At 38.4% G+C, this 24,042-nt stretch overlaps 1 protein-coding gene across 2 annotated transcripts in view; it reads right to left on the reverse strand.

Moving 5' to 3' along the window:
• Positions 1-8,679: 8,679 nt before the first annotated feature.
• Positions 8,680-24,042, reverse strand: part of KPNA3 (karyopherin subunit alpha 3) — a 92,117-nt gene continuing 76,754 nt past the window's right edge. For both annotated transcript variants that reach the window (XM_065902023.1, XM_065902024.1), the window contains exons 11-17: positions 18,920-19,051; positions 17,854-17,982; positions 14,445-14,549; positions 14,275-14,346; positions 13,953-14,115; positions 11,951-12,045; positions 8,680-11,257 (exon numbers count right to left, since the gene is read on the reverse strand). In XM_065902023.1, coding sequence (XP_065758095.1) covers positions 11,159-11,257; positions 11,951-12,045; positions 13,953-14,115; positions 14,275-14,346; positions 14,445-14,549; positions 17,854-17,982; positions 18,920-19,051 — 795 coding nt within the window. In that variant the 3' untranslated portion in view covers positions 8,680-11,158. The remainder of the gene's footprint in view (positions 11,258-11,950; positions 12,046-13,952; positions 14,116-14,274; positions 14,347-14,444; positions 14,550-17,853; positions 17,983-18,919; positions 19,052-24,042) is intronic.

The following is a 24,042-nucleotide window of genomic DNA, read 5'->3' on the forward strand; positions in this document are numbered from 1 at the left end:
GCCCGGCGAGCAGGGAGCGGGAAGGCGGGGCTGCGCGGCGAGGGGGCGGGGCTGCGCGGCGAGGGGGCGGGGCTGCGCGGCGAGGGGGCGGGGCGGAAGGAGGCTTCCCCCTCCCTCCCGGCTGCCCCGCGGAGTCCCTAGACAGCAGAGCCAGACGTTTTCTCAACTCAGGTACATGCTCATCAATTTTCTTAATCTGGTTTCTGTCGAAACCAGATCTATTCCCAGTTCTGTTCACTCACTCGTGCCCGACTCTTTGTGACCCCATGCACGCCAGGCCTCCCTGTCCATCAGCAACTCCTGGAGTTTATTCAAACTCATGTCCATCGAGCCAGTAATACCATCCAGCCATCTCATCCTCTGTTGTCTCCTTCTCAGCCTTCAATCTTTCCCAGCATTAGGGTCTTTTCAAATGAGTCAACTCTTCGCATCAGGTGGCCAAAGTATTGGTGTTTCAGCTTCAACATGAGTCCTTCCAGTGAATATTCAGGACTGATTTCCTTTAGGATGGACTGGTTGGATCTCCTTGCAGTCAAGAGTCTTCTCCAACACCACAGTTCAAAAGCATCAATTCTTCAGCACTCAGCTTTCTTTATAGTCCAACTCTCACATCCATACATGACCACTGGAAAAACCATAGCCTTGACTAGACGGACCTTTGCTGGCAAAGTAATGTCTCAGCTCTTTAATATGCTGTCTAGGTTGGTCATAATTTTCCTTCCAAGGAGTAAGCGCAAGCCACCCATCCCCAGATCATGCCCAAAAGGCTGGCGATAGGGCCACACCTTTTGATGCAGTGTGATTGTTAACAGGGTTCAAAGCCTTAAGCCACGAAGTGAAGTCTACCTGTTGGAAATTTTGCCAATAGCCTGCAGTGGAGGAAGGGAGGAGGTAGCGGGTTGGTGGGGGGGGGTTGAATTTTAGGGACAAAATGTTCTAATTAGGCCCTTGCAAGCAGCCATCAGTAGGCATTATGGATTAACACTATCCTTAAAGATCCAAAAAGCAGCATAAATATGGGCGAGAGGAGCAGTAGCTCACAGCAGTTTGGTACCAGATAATTTACCTGCGGTATTTTATGTTGTACTTACTGTGTTGCTGTTTCGTTGCTCAGTCGTGTCCGAGTCTTTGCCACTCCATGGACTGTAGCCCACCAAGCTTCTCTGTTCTACTGGTGTGGGTTGCCTTTTCTTTCTCCAGGGTAATCTTCCCGACCCAGGGATGGAATCTATCTCCTGCATTGGCAGGCAGATTCTTTACAGCTGAGCCAGCTCATGTGGTATTTTATCTTTCTTTACAACCCTGGGAACTCCTATTTTACAAATGTGGAAATAGGCTCACATAACAGATTTAAATAACTTGTCTAAGGACTCTCAGTGACTGCACTGAGGCCAGAACCCACAAATGAGTATCCCCAAGGCCTTTGCTTTTTGACCCTTGAGTAGATGCTTAACAGACAACTACAGTCAGCCAGGTTGGATGAAGCCACAAGCTGGAATCAAGATTGCTGGGAGAAATATCAATAACCTCAGATATGCAGATGACACCACCCTTATGGCAGAAAGCGAAGAAGAACTAAAGAGCCTCTTGAAAGTGAAAGAGGAGAGTGAAAAATTTGGCTTAAAACTCAACATTCAGAAAACTAACATCATGGCATCTGGTCCCATCACTTCATGGCAAATAGAAATGGAAAACAATGGAAACAGTGACAGACTTTATCTTTTTGGGCTCCAAAGTCACTGCAGATGGTGACCGCAGCCATGAAATTGGAAGATGCTTGCTCCTTGGAAGAAAGACTATGGCCAACCTAGACAGCATATTAAAAAGCAGAGACATTATTTTGCCAACAAATGTCCATCTAGTCAAGGCTATGGTTTTTCCAGTGGTAATGTATGGATGTGAGAGTTGGACTATGAAGAAAGCTGAGCGCTGAAAAAATGATGTTTTTGAATTGTGGTGTTGGAGAAGACTCTTGAGAGTCCCTTGGACTGCAAGGAGAGCCAATCAGTCCATTCTAAAGGAAATCAATCCTGAATATACATTAGAAGGACTGATGGTGAAGCTGAAACTCCGATACTTTAGCCACCTGATGTGAAGAACTGACTCGTTGGAAAGACCCTAATGCTGGGAAAGACTGAAGGCAGGAGGAGAAGAGGACGACAGAGGATGAGATGATTGGATGGCATCACTGATGTGATGACATGAGTTTGAGTAGGCTCTGGGAGTTGGTGATGGACAGGGAGGCCTGGCATGCAGTCCATGGAGTCGAAAAGAGCTGGACACGACTGAGCGTCTGAACTGAACTGATCAGTCAGCCCTTGAATCCACGGATAGGAAGATCAAACTAATGGGACTTGAACATCCATGGATTTTGGTACACACAGGGGCTTCTGGAACCAATGCCCCATGGATACCCAGGGATCACCTGCACTTCCTGTCTTAATAATCTCCAAAACAGAGGATTCAGATCTCTAGCGCTGGCACTCTCCTCTGAGCCCCAAACCAGTATTTACAGCGTTGACCATCATTTGCATGTGTCCACTCAACTCAACCGGAACTGAACTCATCACCCTCTACTCCCTGCGTCTGACTCTCTACTGTTGCGTTTTTCTTTTTCTTCTGTCTGCACTGTGAGGCTTTTGTGGTTTTTGTTCCTCAACCAGAGACTGATCCTCAACCACGGCAGTGAAAGCGCCAAGTCCTAACCAATGAACCAGGGAACTCCCTCTGTGTTGCTTATCTTTTATGCTACTTAATATTCATCAGTTATAGCAACCCAGAAGCACAGAAATCATCCTTGATACTTTCCTCTCCTCCAATTCTTGATCTAAGCTTCGCTTGCTTCTGTTTTAGTTGCCAGTATCTCTGGATTCCATCTGGTGGCTCAGATGGTAAAGAATCTGCCCACAATGCTAGAGACCCTGGTTCAATCCCTGGGTTGGAAAGATCCCCAGCAGAAGGGCATAGCAACCCACTCCAATATTCTTGTCTGGGAAATCCCATGAACAGAGGAGCCTGGCTACAGTCCATGGGGTCGGGAAGAGTTGGATACTTTCTTTCATCTACTTCATGGACCAAGCTGTTCACCATCTCTTGCTTCAGGGCTTCACACTATTTCAACCTGTACACATTACTAAACTCAAAGTACATTTCCTGTGCTTGCCATACCAGCCAATGATTGTTATCAAACACAATACTTCTATCATCACTCTTGTTTAATGAAGATGATTTACCGTTGCTTGTAGAATATAAAAACTTCTTTGTATGCCTTACAGGCGGGGGTCTGGCACCTGCCTATCTCTTCAGCCCTCCCCTGCCCCTGGCAGCCCTCCCCTTCACTATCATTTTGGCTCCAGCTGTACTTCCTTTCACTACCTGGACTCCCATGCTTCTTCCTACTTTGTACTGTTTCTTCTGCCAGAAAAGCTTTTCCAGTGAATCTGCCCAATTAACTCCTTTTCCTTCACCACTGTCAGCTGTGTACTTTTTGGAGACCTTAACTTCTGTCTGCCTGATAATAAGAATCTTCATCACAGAGATGTTGAGGGCCAAGTTGGTACTTCTTAAGCGCTCATGCCAGTGGCTGGCATTTACTGAGAACTCACTGCCAGCCTGATTATCACCTTCCTAACCAGGCCAACTCCCTCTATTACATATCACTGTATATCTCTAACATTTGTCCTAACTTTTATTTTATTTGTGTGTGTGTGTGTGGACCTTGAACCCTAGCACAGTACCTGGCAGGGGATAGGATGCTCAAGAAGTATTTGAATGTTCTTAAAGGCTTAGTTTCAAAATTCTTATTTATAAAAAAATGAAGTCATGGGAAGGATACATACAGATATGGAATCTGTTCTTATGAAGAAAACTGAGCTGAAATCAAATAAACTGAAATTTATAAATTCTATTAAGGTTTGAAAAACCTTAATAAAAAGGTTAAAAAAAACCTGTAAACGCCAAACTACTGGACTGAAAAGAGCTGAAAACAAAGGGAACTAAGGCTGTTACCTGATCACAAATCTAATGATGATGAAGCTGGTAAAGTAACTGAAACAGTCTCCTCCACGTTAACAATTAAATGGCCAGATAATGGAATGTTCCCATTCCATTTTACCCAGAAACTAGCCACCAGGTCCAGGACGGACTTTAAAGCAGGATGGCTGAAATGCATGGAGTGTTCAGATTGAGAAAGGAAGTTAATAAAAACAGATCTGTCTCTTCCGCTCTTCGGGAATAATTAAAAGTCTGTATGCGAAATCAAGAACAGTTCATTTGTAATGATGGTTCTTTACGAGTGGTGACTTCTATTCAATATTAAGACTCAGTCACAATGAAAGCTAGTCCATAAGTAGATCTACTTGGGAGTGCATTTGCTTCTCCAACTCTTCTGACTTACAGCCTGCAGAAATGTGTCCACAAAATGGTCTGCCTCAAAAACAAAACCTGATTTTGTCTTTAAAACATTATGCAAAATGTGTCCTTTACTCTCTAACACCTAGGTTTGTAGTACCATAAAACTGTCTTTCCTACATCAAGTAAAACCACTGCCCTGTGAAGATGCCTGGTTTCTCTTGAGGCTTCACACGTCACTTGGCACAAGGCCCCATTTATCTCTGGGAACCACAGTTTTAAAGAATTACTCAAGATGGCAGATGGCAGGCAGTTCTTCAGGGCTGGAAAAACGGATGTTGCAGAAAAAAGACCCTGCAGGGAACATATATTTTATAGAACAGCCATAGATCCCCTGCTTTTAATCATGTTTTAATAAACCTGTGAAGTATCCTGGTGAGGCCAATCTCTCATAATGCTTCAAAGAAGTGTTTTACAAACTATGCTAGGGATTTCTCTGCTCCAACCCCAGCTTTCCCAGAAAACTTCAAGCTCTGTAACTAAAAATGTTTCAAACACATTGCTACAGGGAAGTGTGGAGAAAACAAAGGGCAATCAACACATTTGTTGTTTCACACAACTTCTTTTAGGGCTCCCCTGGTAGCTCAGTGGTAAAGAATCCCCCTGTCAATGCAGGAGACACAGGGCATGCTCTTTCGATCCCTGGCTTGGGAAGATCCCCTGGAGGAAAAAATGGCAACCCACTCCAGTCTTCTTGCCTGGGAAATTCCATGGACAAAGGAGCCTGGTGGCCTGCAGTCCATAGTGTGGCAAAGAATTGAATGCAACTGGGTGAACTGGGCTTCCCTAGTGGTGCACGCACACACAAACTCTTAGCCACAGAATGCATGTAAGAGAGTAACTGGCTACTCCACATTCCCATTCCTCCTAAGCCCTTTGCAGTAGATAGGCTCAGGACTGCCAGGAGTCCTCATATGGGATCTGGGAAATGTGCTAAGCTGATTTCTCCAAAACTGAGAATGAAGAAAAGGCACATTTGTTGTTTTTTTCTTTTTCTTTCTTTTTTTGGCAGGGGCGGGGAGGGGGTCTCCTCTTTTTATCTTCTGTTTCTGGGTGGGGAAAAAAAGACCCGGCACTGTTCATAGAACAAAGGCATGATTTAGACTGTCTCATTTGAGTGGAGAAGTTTCCTAGCTGAATTGATTTAGGCCAATCGTTCACACACGGGGTGGTTGTGGCCCCCAGGAAACACGTGGCTGTGTCTTGAGACAGTTTTGGCTGTCCTGACCGGGAAGTGCAGAGGTGCTATGTCTAGTGGGCAGAACCCAACGATGCAACTAAACACCCTACAATACACAGGACAATAAAAAACTATCCAGCCTAAAATGTCCACTTTTCTCTCTTTTTGGGCCACACCTCAAGGCCTGCAGGATCTTAGTTCCCTGACCAGGGATTGCACCTGGCCCCTCGGCAGTGTAAGTGTAGAGCCCTAACCACTGGACCACCAGGGAATTCCCTAACATGTCAGTACTGAAGGGTTTGAGTATACATTAAAGTATACTGATATATATTAAAGTTAGCTGAGGGGTTTCACGGGTAAATAGAGTACTCACAAGCTGGAATCACAATTGCTGGGAGAAATATCAACCACCTCAGATATGCAGATGATATCCCTCTATGGCATTAAGTGAAGAGGAGCTAAAGAGCCCCTTGATAAGAGTCAGAGAGGACAGTGAAAAAGCTGGCTTGAAACTCAACATTCAAAAGACTAAGATCATGGCATCCATTCCTATCACTTCATGGCAAATAGATGGGGGAAAAGTGGAAGCAGTGACAGACTTTATTTTCCTGGGCTCCAAAATCACTGCAGATGGTGACTGCAGCCATGAAATTAAAGATGCTAGTTCCTTAGAAGAAAAGCCATGACAAATCTAGGCAGTGTATTAAAAAGCAGAGACACTACTTTGCCTACAAAGGCCCATATAGTCAAAGTTATGGTTTTTCTAGTAGTCATATTATGGATGTGAGAGTTAAGACCGTAAAGAAGGCTGAGTCTGAGCACTGAAGAACTGATGCTTTTGAACTGTGGTTCTGGAGAAGACTCTTGAGAGTCCCTTGGCCTGTAAGGATATCAAACCAGTCAATCAATAAAGGAAATCAATCCTGAATATTCATCGGAAGGAAGATGCTGAAGCTGAAACTCCAATACTCTGGCCACTCTGATGAGAAGAGCTGACTCATTGGAAAAGACTGATGTTGGGAAAGACTGAAAAAGATCCCGAGTCAACCCATTAATGAACAGAGTTAAAGGTTATGCCAGCAGCCAGCAAAATTGAGTTTATTGGGGAGTAACAGAGGGATTCTTTACCACCTGAGCCACCAGGGAAGCTTCCCTGATGGCTCAGATGGTAAAGAATTCGCCTGCAATGCAGGAGACCTGGCTGGATTCCTGGGTCGGGAAGATCCCCTGGAGAAGGAATAGACGACCCACTCCAGTATTCTTGGGCTTCCCTGGTGGCTCAGATGGTAAAGAATCTGACTGCAATGCGGGAGACGTGGGCTGGGAAGATCTCCTGGAGGAGGGCATGGCAACCCATTCCAGTATTCTTGCCTGGAGAAACCCAATGGACAGAGCAGCCTGGCGGACTACAGTCCATGGGGTTGCAAAGAGCTGGACACGACAGAAGCGGCTAAGCACAGCACAGTGCTGATGCTGGAAAGACTGAGGGCAGGAAGAGAAAGGGACAATGGAGGAAGAGATGGTTAGCTAGTATCACCAACTCAGTAAACAGGAATTTGAGCAAACTCTGGGAGATAGTCAAGGACAGAAGAGCCTAGCACACTACAGTCCATGGGGTTGCAAAGAGTTGGACACAACTTAGGGACTGAACAAGATGAAGGATCTGAATATGCTGCATTCTCACATCACTATTCCTAAACACTTTGTCTTGATTGAGTACTGAGTCCATCTATATAACTGACCCGTGGGCAACACAGGGGTTAGGGGTGCTGACCCTCTGAATATTAGAAAATCTGCCTATAATTTATTGTCAGCCCTCCATATAGAGTTTCTCCATATAGCAGTTCCTTTGTGTAAGTGGTTTCACATCCGAGGATTCAACCAACAGCAGATCGTGCAGTACTATAGTATTTACTATTGAAAAAACCCACATATATGTGGACCCACACAGTTCAAATCCACGTTGTTCCAGGGTCAGCCGTAAACAAGTATGTATAGATAGAGCCTCATCTATATGCTGTGCTTTTGAGAATCATTCTACCAGTGTTTTTCATTTATTTAACAAAGTACATCATTTATGTGAAGAGCTCCTTTTACACTATGGACAAATGAGTGGTATGTTAAAGAGAGCACTCCTTGGCCTATATATGCCATAAAACTTACAGCTTAATGTACAGAAATTATACTCCCTTTCTCCAAATAGATTTAAACCCCCAGTTCAACTAGGGTTTAAGAAAATTCATAACCATCACTGTTAAAACAATTGACATCCATAAATTTTTACCAGCAATAGTTTATCTTCTCAAAAGGACAACCCTTGAGAAGTACATGATGGCAAGATTAAATAGGAGTAGTGTAATTTACTTTCTCATACATTCAGTTTGTTCAAAAATAATCAGAATTGTCATTATACAAAAGTAAAGTTTGGCTGATCCTTTGTTCTTTTAAATAATCCAAGATTTCATTTAGAGCCACAACCTCTAACTAACAGGTTAAAACTCTTAGGTTTACTTCAGTTACTATCTTGCAAAGTTCTGGTTTTCAAGGATTAGACAAGCCTTAAGTAAAGTTTCAGCTTTTGTTTCATGAAAGTCACAATTACACTATCATCTGAAATGGCTTTCTATGAGTTACGGTATTGAAACCAGAGACACACAGAGAACAGCCTGTGCTGATGAAGGCAGAGACTGGAGAGATGCAGCTACCAGCTGAGGACCACCAGAAGCAGGAAGAGATGAAGATCCTTCCCTCGAGAGAGCAAGCCCCAGCCATCACCCTGACTTCTAACTTCTAGCCTCAAGCCTGTGCAACAAGAAGTTTCTATTGTTTCTGTCACTGTCTGCAGCAGCTTAGGAAATCAGTGTAGATTTTGGTACTTTTATGTTACACGATATTCTTAAATCTAACATTGTTATTGGTCATCCTAGTTTGCTCTAGTGGAAAGGAGAAATTAAAATACAGTGAAAGAGTAATTCATGATTCACCTCCATTGGGGCTAATATTTTGAAAATAATTCCAAATTTAAAATTTAACCACATAGAAAACAAAACTAGGAAATTCAGATACTTTCAAAAATAAGTTCTTCGATGTTTTATCATATTTGATAGCAGCTTTTTTATTGGTTACAAAACCTAAGCCCATATACAAAATTAGGAACACATTTAGATGCCTCTTTTGAAAGAACGTTTTAGTCTTTTTTAACTGAGTTTAAAAAAAATAAAAACAATGCAAATTTTCAACACTGTTTTGAAAACGTAAAAGTGCAGCAATATACTTAGTTTCCTTTGTCTACGAAATGATGCAATTCCAATTCCAAACCGATAGGTCACAACAAACTGGATCAAGCCAATGCACACGGACGTCTGCACTACTTGATGCTAATGTTCACTTATGTTAGTTTGCACTTAAAACACAAGAGGAAATAGGAGTCGGCACAGTAGAGGCCCAATTCAGTCTCAATGTGTGCAAAATTTAAAAGGTAACTGTCAGTAACTATGGGGAGTCCAGAAGGAAGTAAACTGGAAGGGGTATAATTCACAATATCAAGAAGATTTGGACTTTAAGGGTTTCACCGAAGTTTGTGACCTTAATTAGCTTTGACTTTATTACTCCTACTTTTAGTGAACACCACACAGTTTCAAAAATTTAGACCATGGTGTCTGAACAGGATGCAGTTACCATATGAAGCTTTAACTCAAAATTTGGATAAAGAAAAAAAGGCACAATGAACTTCAACTCAATTTTATGTGCACAAGAGTTGAAAAGTCTGAGCCACCTTAAAGAGAAATTGATTCTAAAATTTATAAAACCTATAAATAATCAGAGGCCAAACCACTATATTAAAACAGATTCTCTAGCAAGTAAAAATCTTGCATTTTAAACATACGCTTGTATCCACTTTAGATACAAGACAAAACTCACTCTTTAAAGTGGCTCCACCTTGGCAGAGACATGTATTTGTAATGAACGCACACCTGCTATGTGTTGTTTACCAGTGAAAACACCCCCGCTGATTCACAAAGCTCTGATGGCATGTGTCTCATCTTCATCACAGTAAATACACCCCCCTCCCATCGGATAACTAAATTAGTTTCGATTTCCTATCCCTTCACATCAACGCGTTGGGAAATTATACCCAGTAAACAATAGCAACAAAACCATTCCTGTGACAGCACAAACTGTTCAGTTTAAAAAATTTCAAATCCATATTCTTTCATTAATAACTGGGTTGGACAATTTACCAAAAGCAATGACTTTACACAGTAATACCAGATTTTTCAGAATTACTTGAAGATTACTGCAAATCAGATTTATGTTAAATAACTGCAGATTATTCCTCTAGGCAGATCCTTGTCTGAATCTTTTTATATGTGAATATGCTTTTAGAGTAGGATCTGAATGAACTTCCCAATACTCAAAGAATGAACTTTTATGACACTTCTAGATAGTTGCTGGTTTGTTGCCAACCACATTATCAAAAGCACTGGTTACTAAGTAAAAAATATTTTAAGACTAAATTACAGTAAACATGAAAGCTCCACAGTTTAAACCCAATATAAACCAACCATATCCAATTATCAATTTAAAATGAAAAATATTAACTCCTGAAAGCTGAAAGCAAGATTTTCTTTTTTAATATCACCAATGGGTACTTTAGACCTTTGTGTTTTTTTTGGTTTTATTTATTCGTTTATTTTTCTTTATTGTCAGGGATTCTTGCTTTCAACTTAAACAGAAGTTCAAGTCCGTAACAGGTTGCAGCTCAGGTAAAATACCATGCACAGCATTTGATTACTTCAAAACAGCAGGAACACACAGGCTGAAGTGAGTGGTCAAATAGGGCTTGCTGTTCTCAAAAATTAGGTATAATGGCGAAAGCGTTACCATCCATAGCTAAAGTCCTTCCTCCAACCCTGGCTTCTGAGGCAGATAATAAACACATCAATTACTGGTAGATGAAGCACAGTTTTTTAAAACTTATCTGTTTAATCAATAACCAAGTTTCTTTTTTTTTTAAGTTACTTTTTGTTTGTGTCAGTTCCACCAATGAAAATCATTTGGCTTGTACTTTTAAAATCTATTCTTCCACATAAAGAGTATGAAAATATGTTTGTGGAGGACAATGATGGAGGCTCAGATCAGACTGCACCTCTTTAAAGTCTTCCAACGCGTGTATGTATCATACCAAAGTGTCTTGATCCACAGCGCACCATTTTCCAAAGGAGTATCAAGTGGGCAGCTGACATGCCACCACTACGGAATATTCTAAACTGGAGACTGCAGATGTCAGCGTGTGGCACCAGGGAACAGGGGAAAGTAGGGTAGTTGAGATTGTTAAGGAGAATTCTAAAACAGTTTAGGAAATCATGCATATGCATTTACAGTCCATGTGGATAGTGACTTTTGGCAACTGCAAAGTGACTGAGACATGGCTTGCTTCAGAAGCATCAAAACAAAGAGGCATGTATGTCTTGGAGCCTTCGGTAGTTGCTGTTGCTCTTGTCATTTTGGTAGCCATCTGGTGGTGCTTCGTATTCAATGTGGGATAGATGCTGCACTCAACTGACTTTAAAAATTGAATTCTTTTGTTTGAAGGTTGGCCGTTGGGTCAAAGTTGTAAGTACCTCCTTGTGTTGCTTCGGGAATGAGGCTAGGATCTTCATCAATCTACAAAAAGCAAGAAAAAGAATTTTCATTATGTTAAGATACTATACATTACAGTGTAAGCAGAGTTGATTTACTTCTTAGGAAAGAATTCTGTGTGTATGTTTTTATTACCGAAAAATATTTTAAGTAAATCAACAATGCTATTAAGGAATTTAACAACTTAGGGCCTCCCTGTTGGCTCAAAGGTAAAGACACCAACTGCCCGCTAATGCAGGGGACATGCGTTCTATCCCTGATGTGGGAAGATCCCCTCTGTGCAGCAACCAAGTCGTGTGCCTCAACTACCGAGCCTGTGCTGTGGAGACAAGGAGCCACAACCACTGCAGCCCGTATGCCCTCCAGCCCTGCGCTCTGCAACGAGAGAGGCCACCGCCATGAGCGCCCGCGCACGCTGCTGGGGCGTAGCTGGCACCGCAACCAAGACCCAGCACAGACAGAAATAAAGAAAGTCAGCAATTTAAAGCTGAACATTTAAAAACTGCCCCATTCTTAAGTTCCTGTATCTGTAGATTTGTTTTATCTATTTGAACATACATCATTTCTATAATTACTATTTCTTCCCATTTAACAAATTACAACAGCAAAGGTGACAGAAATACAGTATAAATTTAGTCATGAAAAATTAATTCTTAGTAAACTTTTTTTATGTATAGATTTTAATGTACATGCAGACACACTATAATATATACTTACATCATCACCAGAGAAATACTGATCTATGATTTCAAATGCTAATTTATATATGTCTTCATTTTCATGTTGCTGTAAAACTTCAATTTTCTCCAAACCTGATAATAATTAAAATAATTAAGTACATACTAATAAAGAAACTGTGCTCATTTAACCATGAAACATCCTAAAGAACTAAAAACACCCTCCCTACCACCCTCCAAAGATGAGTTCATCTAAAAAACAGATAAAACCCTCAGCTGTTCTGGCTAGAGAACTAGCATCTCACTAATTTCTTCCTCTTTAGAAGCCCTTGAGGTACCCTGTTCCCTGAGGCAGGCAGTTTAAAAATCACCTAAACACTCCATTTGACAGATGAGGGAGTGTGGCACAGATATAAAGGGGGTTTGTTTCAGGTTATATGGCAAGTGAATGACAGGACTAGAACCAAGATCTCCCCAGCCTAAGATTTCTTTAGTATAATCATACTAAAGAAATATTATTTAAAAGAAATATTGTTGCAAACAATAATTTTTTTAATCTTTTTGTTTTCCAAATATTACTCAAAGATTGACATAAATAGAAGATAAAACTTTAAATTCAGAAGTGATTTCTTAAAAAAAGAAAAAGGACAAAAGAAATAGGGTGCTTATCTCCTTTATAGCCACATCAATCTGGGAAATACTTTCTCAGAATAGTTAACTGTAGAATGCCTTTATTTATATTCCCAAAATATTTACTCCATATATCAGATGCAACTCCATTAAATCCTCGATATTAAATATTCGTCCTTGAATGTCTTTTTAGTGAAGTTATTTTGAAGTAGTTTCAAAATAACTGCTTTTTAAAAATTTTTATATAGTAACAAATTTAAGTTACTGTATAAAAAAATTTAAGTTTTTTCTATAGTAACATCCAAACCAGAAAAATGGGAAAATGGGTATCAAAGATAATGGATGTAGAGTGCTTTATAAAATTATAAAATGCTAAGTAAATATGTATCCTAATTATAAGTATTTATCTCACAGACAGAAGCAACTATACTGATAAAAATCTGGAGTAACAATTTTATAGCTCAAACTTTCTGGGTTAAATTGTTTTGAATCAGACTACAATGCTCATTTCAAATTATTTAAAAAGTAAAACATCTTTAAAAAAAATTAGTTTCATTAATTTTATTTATTCCTATTTAATTAAAAAAAAATTAATTTATTTAACTGGAGGATAATTACTTTGCAATACGGTGGTGGTTTTTGCCATACATTGACATGAATCAGCCATGGGTACATGTGCCCCCCATCCTGAACCCCACCTCCCACCTCTCTCCCCACTCCATCCCTCTGGGTTCTCCCAGGGCACCGGCTTTGAGTGCCCTGTTTCATGCATCTAACTTGCACTGGTCATCTCTTTCACATATGGTAATATACATGTTTCAATGCTATTCTCTCAAATCATCCCACCCTCGCCTTCTCTCACATAGTCCAAGTCTGTTCTTTACATCTGTGTCTCTTTTGCTGCCTTGCATATAGCATTGTGGTTACCAGCTTTCTAAATTCCATATATATGCATTAATAAAACATCTTAAAAACAAAATGAATAGTGAATTAATAGTAGTACAGTATGAAGATCTGGCTTTTAACTATGCTTCTACCACAAACTACTTCTCTGACCACGGACAAGATTCCTTAACATCTCTAGGATATTTTCTTCTTGTTATTAAGAAAACACTTTCTGAATGCTATCACCTTTGTTTTCACTTAATCTTATGCAACATGACTTCAAGAGGAGTAATTGTGTTTCCTAAAAAGCATTGTAAAACTCTAAGAAGGTTATGGAGTGACTTTCACAATCAGCTGTTTTCTGGAAAATCTTCCTGGATTACTAACATAGCAAATAAAGAATAGCAATATCCTCAGATGACATTAATAGCAATGTATCCTAGCACTTTTCTTTCAAATTAACTGTCTTTAAAGGAACTAATGTTTCAGAGTTCCACAGCTCAACTGTTTTTCATCAACCCTCTTACCTCCACATTCTTCTATTATTTCAGCTATTGTGCTTGCTTCATCACCAGCCATTATCAGAATGTTTTTCAGACCATCTAGAACCACCTGAACAACTTGAGAATCTTTTACTGACAATAAATTACAGAATGGTGGTATTACGTTCTGCTGTACAAGATATTCAACCTAGACAATAAAAGAGAAGAGATACTCTTATTTATATAATTACCTCTTCCTCCAAAGGAATACAGTACAGGGCTTATAAACAATCAAAAACTCCTAAACACAAGAGAGTAGTATACTTCCTAGTATTAAGAATCGTAACATTTTTTTTTCCAGACTCACTTGATCTTTTCTGCCACTTATTGTCAAGTTGCTAATAGCCCAAGCAGCTTCTTTTTGTGTTCCAAAGTCCCCCTGAAGATTAAAAGAGAAATGCTGAAATGAATTTTTTGCTCAAAAAGTCTTGGTTATAACATATTAACAGACATGATGAACTCATAACAATGACTGACCTTGGCAAGCTGATGGATAATCATAGGAATTAATCCAGCATCTATTACAGCTTGAACTTGTTGCTGGTTGCCTGCTGTAATGTTGGAAAGGAACCACACTGCTTCCTATAATTAAATAAAATACAGGGCACCTTTATTTGAAAAATTGTATCTTTAATGTGCTTATGCTCTTATTTAACGTGGTTTACATATACAATAACAAAATCATCTCAGTTGCAATAAGGCAAATGCATCTAAAAGTGATTAGGCAATACAGTATCTTCCATTTTAAACGTATTAGGAAACTTTAAAGCATAATATCTTGACCCATTAACCTAGCATAACCCTCAATAATACAGATGCTTAGGACTACACCCTAAGCACTATTTTAGACACTGGTGACATGGCAGTGAACAAAACAGACAAAAAAATCTTTATGCAAGGACCTTACATTTTTGCTGCATGAGTCCCTCTCAACAGTGGTCCCCAACTTTTTTGGCACCAGGGACCAGTTTTGCAGAAGACAACTTTCCCACAGACAGGGGTGGCAACTGGGATGATTCAAGGGCATTATATTTATTGAGCACCACCACCTCAGATCAACAGGCAATAAATTCTCATAAGGAGCTCATATCTAGAGCTCTCGCATGCACAGTTCACACCTGGGTACAAGCTCCAAGAATCTAATGCTGCTACTGTTCTGATAGGAGGTGGAGCTCAGATGGTAAGGAAAGCAATGGGGAGCAGTTCTAAATACAGATGAAGCTTTGTTCGCTTGCCCACTGCTCACCTCCTGTTGTGCAGCCCCAATTCCTAACAGGCCAGGGACTGGTACTAGTCCTTGGCCCAGAGGTTGGGGACCCCTGCTCTAAAAGACAAATGACAGAAATAAATAGAAGATAGAACTTCTTAATACTGTGTTAAAACTACTACTAAGAAAGATGAATTCCTTTATTGTAAAAATACTTACTTGCAAAATATATTAGAACTTAAGTCTCTAGTCTAAGAATGATCTATCTATATGACAAATTTTATTGTAACCTTAGAGGATTTATGTCATGAACAAACAGGTTTCTTTCTAAGTTTACTGTTATAAAGTACTATCTTCTTCCTCCTCTACAACTGAAAGATTATAGGAGAGCCCCCACTGGCCTAGTGATCACAATTCAGCACTTTCCTCACCATAGCCTGGTTCAATACCTGGTCAAGGAACTCAGATCCCACAAGCCCTGTCACATGGCCTAAGTAAAAAAATAAAAAGATTGTACAATTTTTTGCCATCCAATTTTGGTGGGATATTAATAACTGGTTAACTGGGGCTTTAGAGTACAAGGGTGTTTCACTACACTATTTTTGCAAATCTCTTGTACATTTGAAAATTTTCAAGCTAAAAGGTTGAGGGGGAAAAAAAACCAAGTTGGTAATTTACACTCCAAAGAACTATGATATAACCAATATGCAAATAACACACTCAAGGTGAAAACTTCTGCAACAACTACCTCCTTGCTGAAGCTGAGGAGATATGTATCTACAGAAACACTTATCCTTTCCCCTATGATACCTTCACTCAGAGTATACCAGATCCCAGGCCAGAACTTCTTTACCTACTCCTATCCAGTTTCCTCACTTCTCAGCCTTGCTTCCAATTACAGAATACTAATATAGTCGGCTGTAAAAATCACATATATTTGCCTAGAATCTAAAAGACTCTGGCTTCTTTCCCTTCATTGGAACAAACTGAAAGTCAAAGTGTTAGTTGGTCAGCCATATCCCACTCTGCGATCCCGTGGACTGTAGCCCACCAGGCTCCTCTGTCCATGGGATTCTCCAGGCAAGAATCCTGGAGTGGGTAGTCATTCCCTTCTTCGGGGGATCTTCCTGACCCAGGGATCAAACCCAGGTCTTCTGTATCACAGGCAGACTCTTTATCACCTTAGCCACCAGGGAAGCTCATTGGAACAAAGGCACCTACAAAATGTGATTTCTGATAACATACTTTTCTGTAAAAATCCAACTATCAAATTTTAGTCAAGGAACTATATAAATATAGTTATGACAGAGAAGAAATAAGCAGTTCTGTTAGTCTGAGGGATGGTGGCATTTCAGGCAGGTAAAACTGTATTACACTACATGCAAATCAAAATAAGCAGACACTACCTTCACAGTACTAGGATGGCTACAATAATTAAAAAAAGGAATTGGAGGGACTTTCCTTGTGGTCCAGGGGCTAAGACTCCTTGCCCTCCCAATGCAGGGGGCCTGGATTTGATACCTGGTCAGGGAACTAGATTTCACATGCCACAATGAACAATCCTGCATGCTCTAATGAAGACTGAAGATCCTACCTGCTACAACTAAGATCTGGCATAGTCAAATAAATAAATAAATTATATATACATAAAAGAAGACTAGAACCTTCATAACACTGCTTATCGGAATGTAAAATGGTGCAACTGCTATGGAAAGAAGCTTGACGGTTCTTCAACAAGCTAAACATGCAATTACCATATGACTGGACAATTCTACTCATAAAGATATACACCCAAAGGAACTGAAAGCAAGAACTCAAAAACCAAGTTTCACAGCAGTATTATTATTCACAAGAGCCAAAAGGTAGAAACAATCCAAAAGTGTACATCCACAGATGAATGTATAAACAAAATACAGTATGTAGGTACAATGCAGTATCTATTCAGCAATAAAAAGGAATGAAATTTTGATATAAGCTCCAACATGGATGAATGTTGAAAACATGCAATGTGAAATAAACTAGACAAGACTAAAGTACTTCAGCACATGTTTAACAGTAAGTTTATACCGTAAATTTAAAATCTTAAAAAAACAAAAACCAAACAGAAAACAATTTTAATGATCCATTACTTTAGGCACTGTAGTTTTTTACATTCAATCTAATTTTGTAGGGAGATTAAATTATGATCTATTTGTTTATAAAAAACACCAGCAAAAAAAAAAAAAAAAAAGATAATAGCCACCCAACGGAAAATTTCATATGGTCTTTCCACCTCAAAGTGAAAGTGAAGTCGCTCAGTCATGTCCGACTCTTTGCAACCCCATGGACTGTGGCCCACCAGGTTCCTCTATCCATGGAATTTTCTAGGCAAGAGTACTGGAGTAGGTTGCCATTTCCTTCTCCAACCTAGTGGCTACTAATTTGTTGATCACTGCTACTGCTCAATATATTGAAATAAAAACACTGGTTAAAATGAAAATAATTTTATTCTGTGATGATCATGGCAGCACTTACAGAAGGCAATTAAGAACTGAAAGAAAATAACTGCAGAGGTGATCTGAAATTAACCAGAGTGGTCTGAAGAGAATCACAAATGAAAAGCAATCGAAACAAGAAGGAGTTAAAAATGAGATATACAAAGAGAAAGAAATGCATCGATGGGGCTATTATATGCCTTACCTTATTTATCTTCTCTTTTGGGTGTGACAGGAGGTTTGGGAAGTGTGACAGGACATCGCAGTTGAGAACAACCTGGGTCTGTTCGTCTGTACCTGTCACTATGTTGCCAACTGCTCTGAGTGCTGCTGTCTGAGTGGGGATAAAAAACGTTCTATAAACTTGTTTACGATGAAACTGATTTTATGTTTTTTATAATCCTGAGAAAATGTAAAAATGCAAGTGGTGAATGATTAAAACTTACTGCAATCTTATACAAAGCATTTTATAGAACTGAGAAGCAATTCTGAATTCTAAACAACAGTCTTGTGAAAACTGGAATTATACAGGAAAAATTATATGAAAAACTGTTGGAGAAAAGATTAAAATAAAAAAATGTAAAGGTCTGTTTTTTTCATAGCTATTTTTACCTATTAGTAAACTGGCACCACAGAAAGATTTTAATAAAGGCTTAGAACGGGTACAGATTTCTATCTAAAGTCATTTTGGCAGAAGTGGGATGAACAGATCTATCAGTGATATGATGAGAAATGAGAGAGCGAGCGAGAGAGAGACAGAAAGAGAAAGAAATGCAGTTATCCAGAGAAAAGAAAATAAACCTTGAACTAAATGAGTGGCTCTTGATACAAGGAGAAAGACAGATGTGAAAGCTATATAGTAAGGACTGACAGGATTTTGAAATGGTGAGGAGATAAGAGGAGGAATACCAAGGTTCCTAGCTTGGACTATGCTGTCCATTAATAGGGGATATATGAAGAGGAGTAGGTTTGTGGGAGAAGACTGTATGTTCATTTTTGCCTACTTGAAATAATAATAGAATATTATTGAAGGAGGTTTTTGGCATTATGTCTGAGGACTCAAAGGCAATTGGCTATATATGAGTCTGAAACTCAGCAAAGAATCTGGATTAGATAAAAGATTTAGAAATCAACAAAATTAGATTCAGTAAAATAGCAGAAGAAATACTGAAGAAATGTGCATACAGACAGAACTGAAGCGTGGTTGCGTAAGTTAACTGGTTATAGCAAGTACAAATTTAATACAAGTAAGAAAAATGCTCAATACTTACTTGAACTTTCACTTCCTGGTGGCTCAGAAGGGGCACAAGAAACGGCACAACCCCTGAATCAATAACCATCTGTATCTGCTCATTACCTCCATCTGTCAGGTACGACAGTGCCCAAACAGTGTCCACGAGAATCTGCAGGAAATAAAAAAGAATGGCCACTTAATATATTTGTTTGAATGCTTAAGATACATAACACATTTAGGAGATGGTGACATAAAAAGTAATTAAATTTTGTTTTAGCTAGGTAGCAAAAATATCTGCTAAGCTGATACAACGTAAAACTCTCTCAATGGCTACCTCAGGTCACTCTTTACAAAAATGAGACACAGAAGTCTGGGTCAACTTCTATTCCAACTTCCACATCTATATATTAAGTAGATAAATTTAAAAATAGGCAGAAAAGGAATTCTTCCTGCTCCTACAAACTGAATACCTGATAATCATAAGGAAATACTTTATATACAGAATGAAACCAGTATGCCATGCTGCTTCAAGTCTAGAAGAGCCCCCAAAGATCATTTATCCATGTTAGTAGTTTTCAAACACGTTTAACAATGTAATTTTTCAGACTATGAAACAGATAAATGACTTGGCATTTTAACTTTAGGAAAATAAAGGTAATTATTCGCAAATCTCTTGAAAAATGCTCCAGCAGAAGAGCACACACTATAACCACACACAACACCCATCTAACTTTGCAAATGATACGAAACAAAAGCCAGGCTCAGGTGTGTTGACTCATTCAAAGTCAGAGAGCTTATAAGGAGTTTTCCTCGGTGTCTTGACAGAGGAATGTAAGCACAGGTCTGATCTCATGTGAAATCCAGAGATGTTTCCTATTATAAGACATTTGTTGCTCTAAAATAAATGCCGCCATCTCAATTCAAATCTCTCCATGTATCCTTCAAAAAAAGTTATTAATACCTATTTAATAAGGGCATGTAAAACCACACATAGCCCATATCTTCAACATTACTAGGAGTCTGAGAATGCTACAAATTTCAAATTACCCGTAAGAAGAGAAAAAACTGAATTCTATCCTTTGTCTGGACCTCCTGCCTTAAGCTTATGCGAGACTTCAGAGAAGAGAAAAGGTGAGTGAAGAGCTTCCAGTCACATATCCTACTAAAGCTACTCCACATTAGTGGGACAGAGACCATGTTGCTCAAAAAAGCCTACATTATTTACTATCAGTTCTTACTATCAGTTCTTACTATCAGAAAAATCTGCTGACACCCTTACCAGAGGATGACCTTCTTTCACCTGAGATAAGTGAATACATATTTCAATGTAGATGAAAGATTAACACAAATAGGAGGGTAAGAGTGGAATAATACTTTTTAGATGATATATGTTCCAGAAAAATAGAAATATTGCAACTTCAAAAATCAGAGGACAGAAGGTATGCCCGGGAGTTGCATCCATCTACTATCCTAGCCCCACAAGGAGGGTCTCCGTACGGGAGGGTGTGAACAGATGTGTGGGGCAGAGCTTGTCTGCTCCTCAGTCTGGCATTAAAAGGTAGCAAGATTTAAATAGAAACCAGAGTCTCATAACAACACCCAAAATGTGGGCTACAGAAAAAAACTCATCATATCAAGAACCAGGATCATCTAAACTGAAAGGGGAAAGAAAGGGTGGTCAACAGATGCCAATACTGAGATGACACAGATGTTGGAACTATCTGACAAGAGTTTCAAAGTAACTGTCATAAAAATTCTTCACCAAGCAATTGTGAACACACCTGAAACAAAATATAGAAAATCTCAGCAAATAAAAAGGAGACATAAGGAAGAACCAAATGGATTTTAAAATTAACAGACTCAATAATCAAAATTTAACTCACTGGAAGTAGGAGGGAAAGAGAAAAAAAACCAACTAACTCAAAGACAGATCAATATAAATCATCCATGGTGGGGGAGGGCAAGATGGCAAAGAATGAAGAGAGCTTTAGGAACTTGTAGAATGATTAACAAAGACATAACATTTATGTCAGTAGAGTTTCAGAAAGAGGTGAAGCTGAAAAAGTAACTGAAGAAATAATGACAGAAAACTTCCCAAATTGGGCAAAAGACACAAACCATGGGAGAATAAGTGAGAGAAAAGTGGAAATAGAATAAGACAGTCACTTACTCTATGGGTAAAGACAGGAGTCAAAAAAAATACCACTGAAACCTGTCAAACCAGACAGTTTGAAAAAAAAAAAAAAGCATTATAAAATGTTTAAGTATAAAGGTAATATTACAAGAAAAACAAACATTCCTAAATACCAAAAGAAATTTTTAAAAGAGAGAACACTAAGTAGAAAATAAAACACAGAAATTATAACTGAAAGTAACAGGACAGAGTTGAAACCAATCATGAACAGGCTTAACTCACCTGTAACAAGAAAAAGATTTTCAAACTGGATCTTAAAACAAAACCCAATTCTATACTGTATACAAGAGACATGCCTAAGTCACTCAGAGAGGCTAAAAATAAAGGGACAAGTAGAGGCACATCAGGTAAGTCAGAAGGAAGCTGAGACTACAAGCCTATGAGCTGACCAGTGTGACTCATTCTACAAATCATTACAAAGAATAAAGGCTACTTTACAAAGCTAAAAACCCCACAATTTACAATGAAGATATAACTGTTAAGGACATCTATTTACCAAATAACCCTATAAATACCAGTATAAAGGAGAAACTAAAAAGATGCAAGAAAAAAATAAAAATATACTGATGAAAGACTTTTCACACACTATTGTCAGTATGTCAAGTAGACAAAAAAATGAGGATACAGATTTTATAAATATATACTGAAATTCAAACCTTGATAATAGATAATATAACATGCAGACAGGGCACAAAAAAATTAGATCCAAAGTAAACATCAATTACATAAAGCAGAAATACTATAAAATTATTACAAGGCAATAAAATTAGATATTAAAAAATACAAAATACTGTATGGAAATTTAGGAGTCTTACTCTTGGATTAAAAAATACAAAAAAATTTCCAGACTATTATAATGAAAATACCAAATATCAGAAGCTATGGGATTTATGTAAAGCAGTGTTCAAAGGCAAGTTCACAGCCTTAAAAATGTATACAACAGAACTTAAAAAGAATGAAAATCGATTCCTAACAAAAAGCTAGAAAAAGAACAGAGTAAACCAAAATAAAGCAAAAAGAAACAACAAATACAAAAGTAGAAAGAAATGAAGTAAAGAACAGAAAAAACCATAGATCTAATTAAAAAACTGGAATCCTGATTCTTTGAAAAAACTTTTAAAAGTCCTTGTTAACTTAATTAGAGAAAGTGGTGGAGGGAGCACAAACATACAAAATAACCCTTTTTGATGAAGAAAATAACCCTTGAAACAGTAAATTAAATCCCTCAAAAAAATCTTACAATTATTCTGCATACTTACATGCAAGCAGAGTTGAAAACTGAGAAGAAATGAGTAATTTCCTAGGACAACAGCTTACAAAAAACTGACCACAGCAGAGACAGAGAACTTAAGCCAATTTCAATAGCCAGAGAAAATTATCAAGGAACTAATCCCACAAAGTATCCAGACCCAAAAGGCTTCAACGGGAAAAGCTACCAAATCTGCAAAGATCAGACAGACAGACCCGAGGCCGAGCACAGAAAATAAATGAAGAATGATATTTTTAAAATTCAGTAAAAATATAATATTAATACCTAATGAAGACACCATTAAAGCAGCTGTGGACCAATATCATTTAGGTAAATAGTGATATAAAAATTCTGAATAAAATATTAGTGAACAGGAGCCCATACTACCTTAAGAAAACAATATATGATAATCAAGTGGAATTACTCAAGGAATGCAAAGATGATTCAATTTTAGGAACATCTACCTATGTCATATTAATAGATTTAAAGAGAAAATCATATAATCATCTTCATAGACACTGAAAAATTCCAACACTCATTCTGAGGTCTACACTCAAAATGGGATTTTATGGACATTTCCTTAACATGATAAAACATCTGTAACTGAGGAATAAAAATCTAAATCAACAAAAGGAATGGCTGATAAATTTGACTACATAAAAAGAAAAAATCTGCATGGCAAAATATATCAAAGACAAAGGACAAATTAGGAAAATATTTGAAATATATATCAAAAGTAAAGAGCTAATGTCCTTAAAACATAAAGAGCTCTTCTAAGCTAAGAAAAAGAGACCAAAAATTTGATAAAAAATGAGCAATAAAAGATGAACAGGCTATTTGAAAAGATGCAAAAATGGCTCTTCAACAAAATCAGGTTCAACTTCACTTACAAAAAGTGAAACACCCTCCAACTAATAAAAAAAAAAAAAAGTGAAACACATACTAAAAATGAAATACAGTTTCTCATAGATCGACAAAAGCTTTCAATGTGACAGTACATTCTATGGGCAAGGCTAAAGAGAAAGTCACTTTTATGTATTTCTGCTGAGAATGCAGACGGCACTGCCTTTATGCAGGGTGTTTGGTAGTGCATAACAAAAATTACAGTGCATTCATTCTCTGATCTAGTTATCCTGCTTCTAGGAATTTACCCTGAAATACACCTCCAGCAATATGAAAATACACAAGATTAATCCCTGCTACATTATTCATATTTGCAAAATTCAAAAAACGGACTAATTGCCTACCCCAAGTAGGATGTTTGAATAAACCTTAGCCACAAAATGGAATACTGTGCATAACAATACTGGTTGCCTTGGCCTGTGATGTTTTAGGAGGTTGCTACATGAAATCTAACTTTGCCCCCTCCATTTGCCTCCTTCTTCTATTAGCAGAAAATCGTTTTTTCCCCTAATACACAGTAGCCTAGAGAAATGAAATATTTAAAGTTTCTAAGCTGAAATCAATTCATGGTTTTTGGTGGGATCTCATGACAACATTCAAAGGCTAGTGGGAGAAAGTAAGCTACAGCTAGATCTCAGGTCCCCTGAAACCGCAGACTCTTCTAGTCCCCCTTTAATTTTTCTTTTTGATAATATATTGGACCTTCAATGAAAAATCTCATTTTTAAAATGCTTTAGAAATTTGAATTCACAGTACAAGATTCTCAGACTATTCAAGTTTCTTCTGTTTTCAGCAGTTTGCTTTCCTCACCTAC

The sequence above is a fragment of the Muntiacus reevesi genome, chromosome 11 (assembly GCF_963930625.1).
Source record: "Muntiacus reevesi chromosome 11, mMunRee1.1, whole genome shotgun sequence".
NCBI classification, from domain to species: Eukaryota; Metazoa; Chordata; class Mammalia; order Artiodactyla; family Cervidae; genus Muntiacus; species Muntiacus reevesi.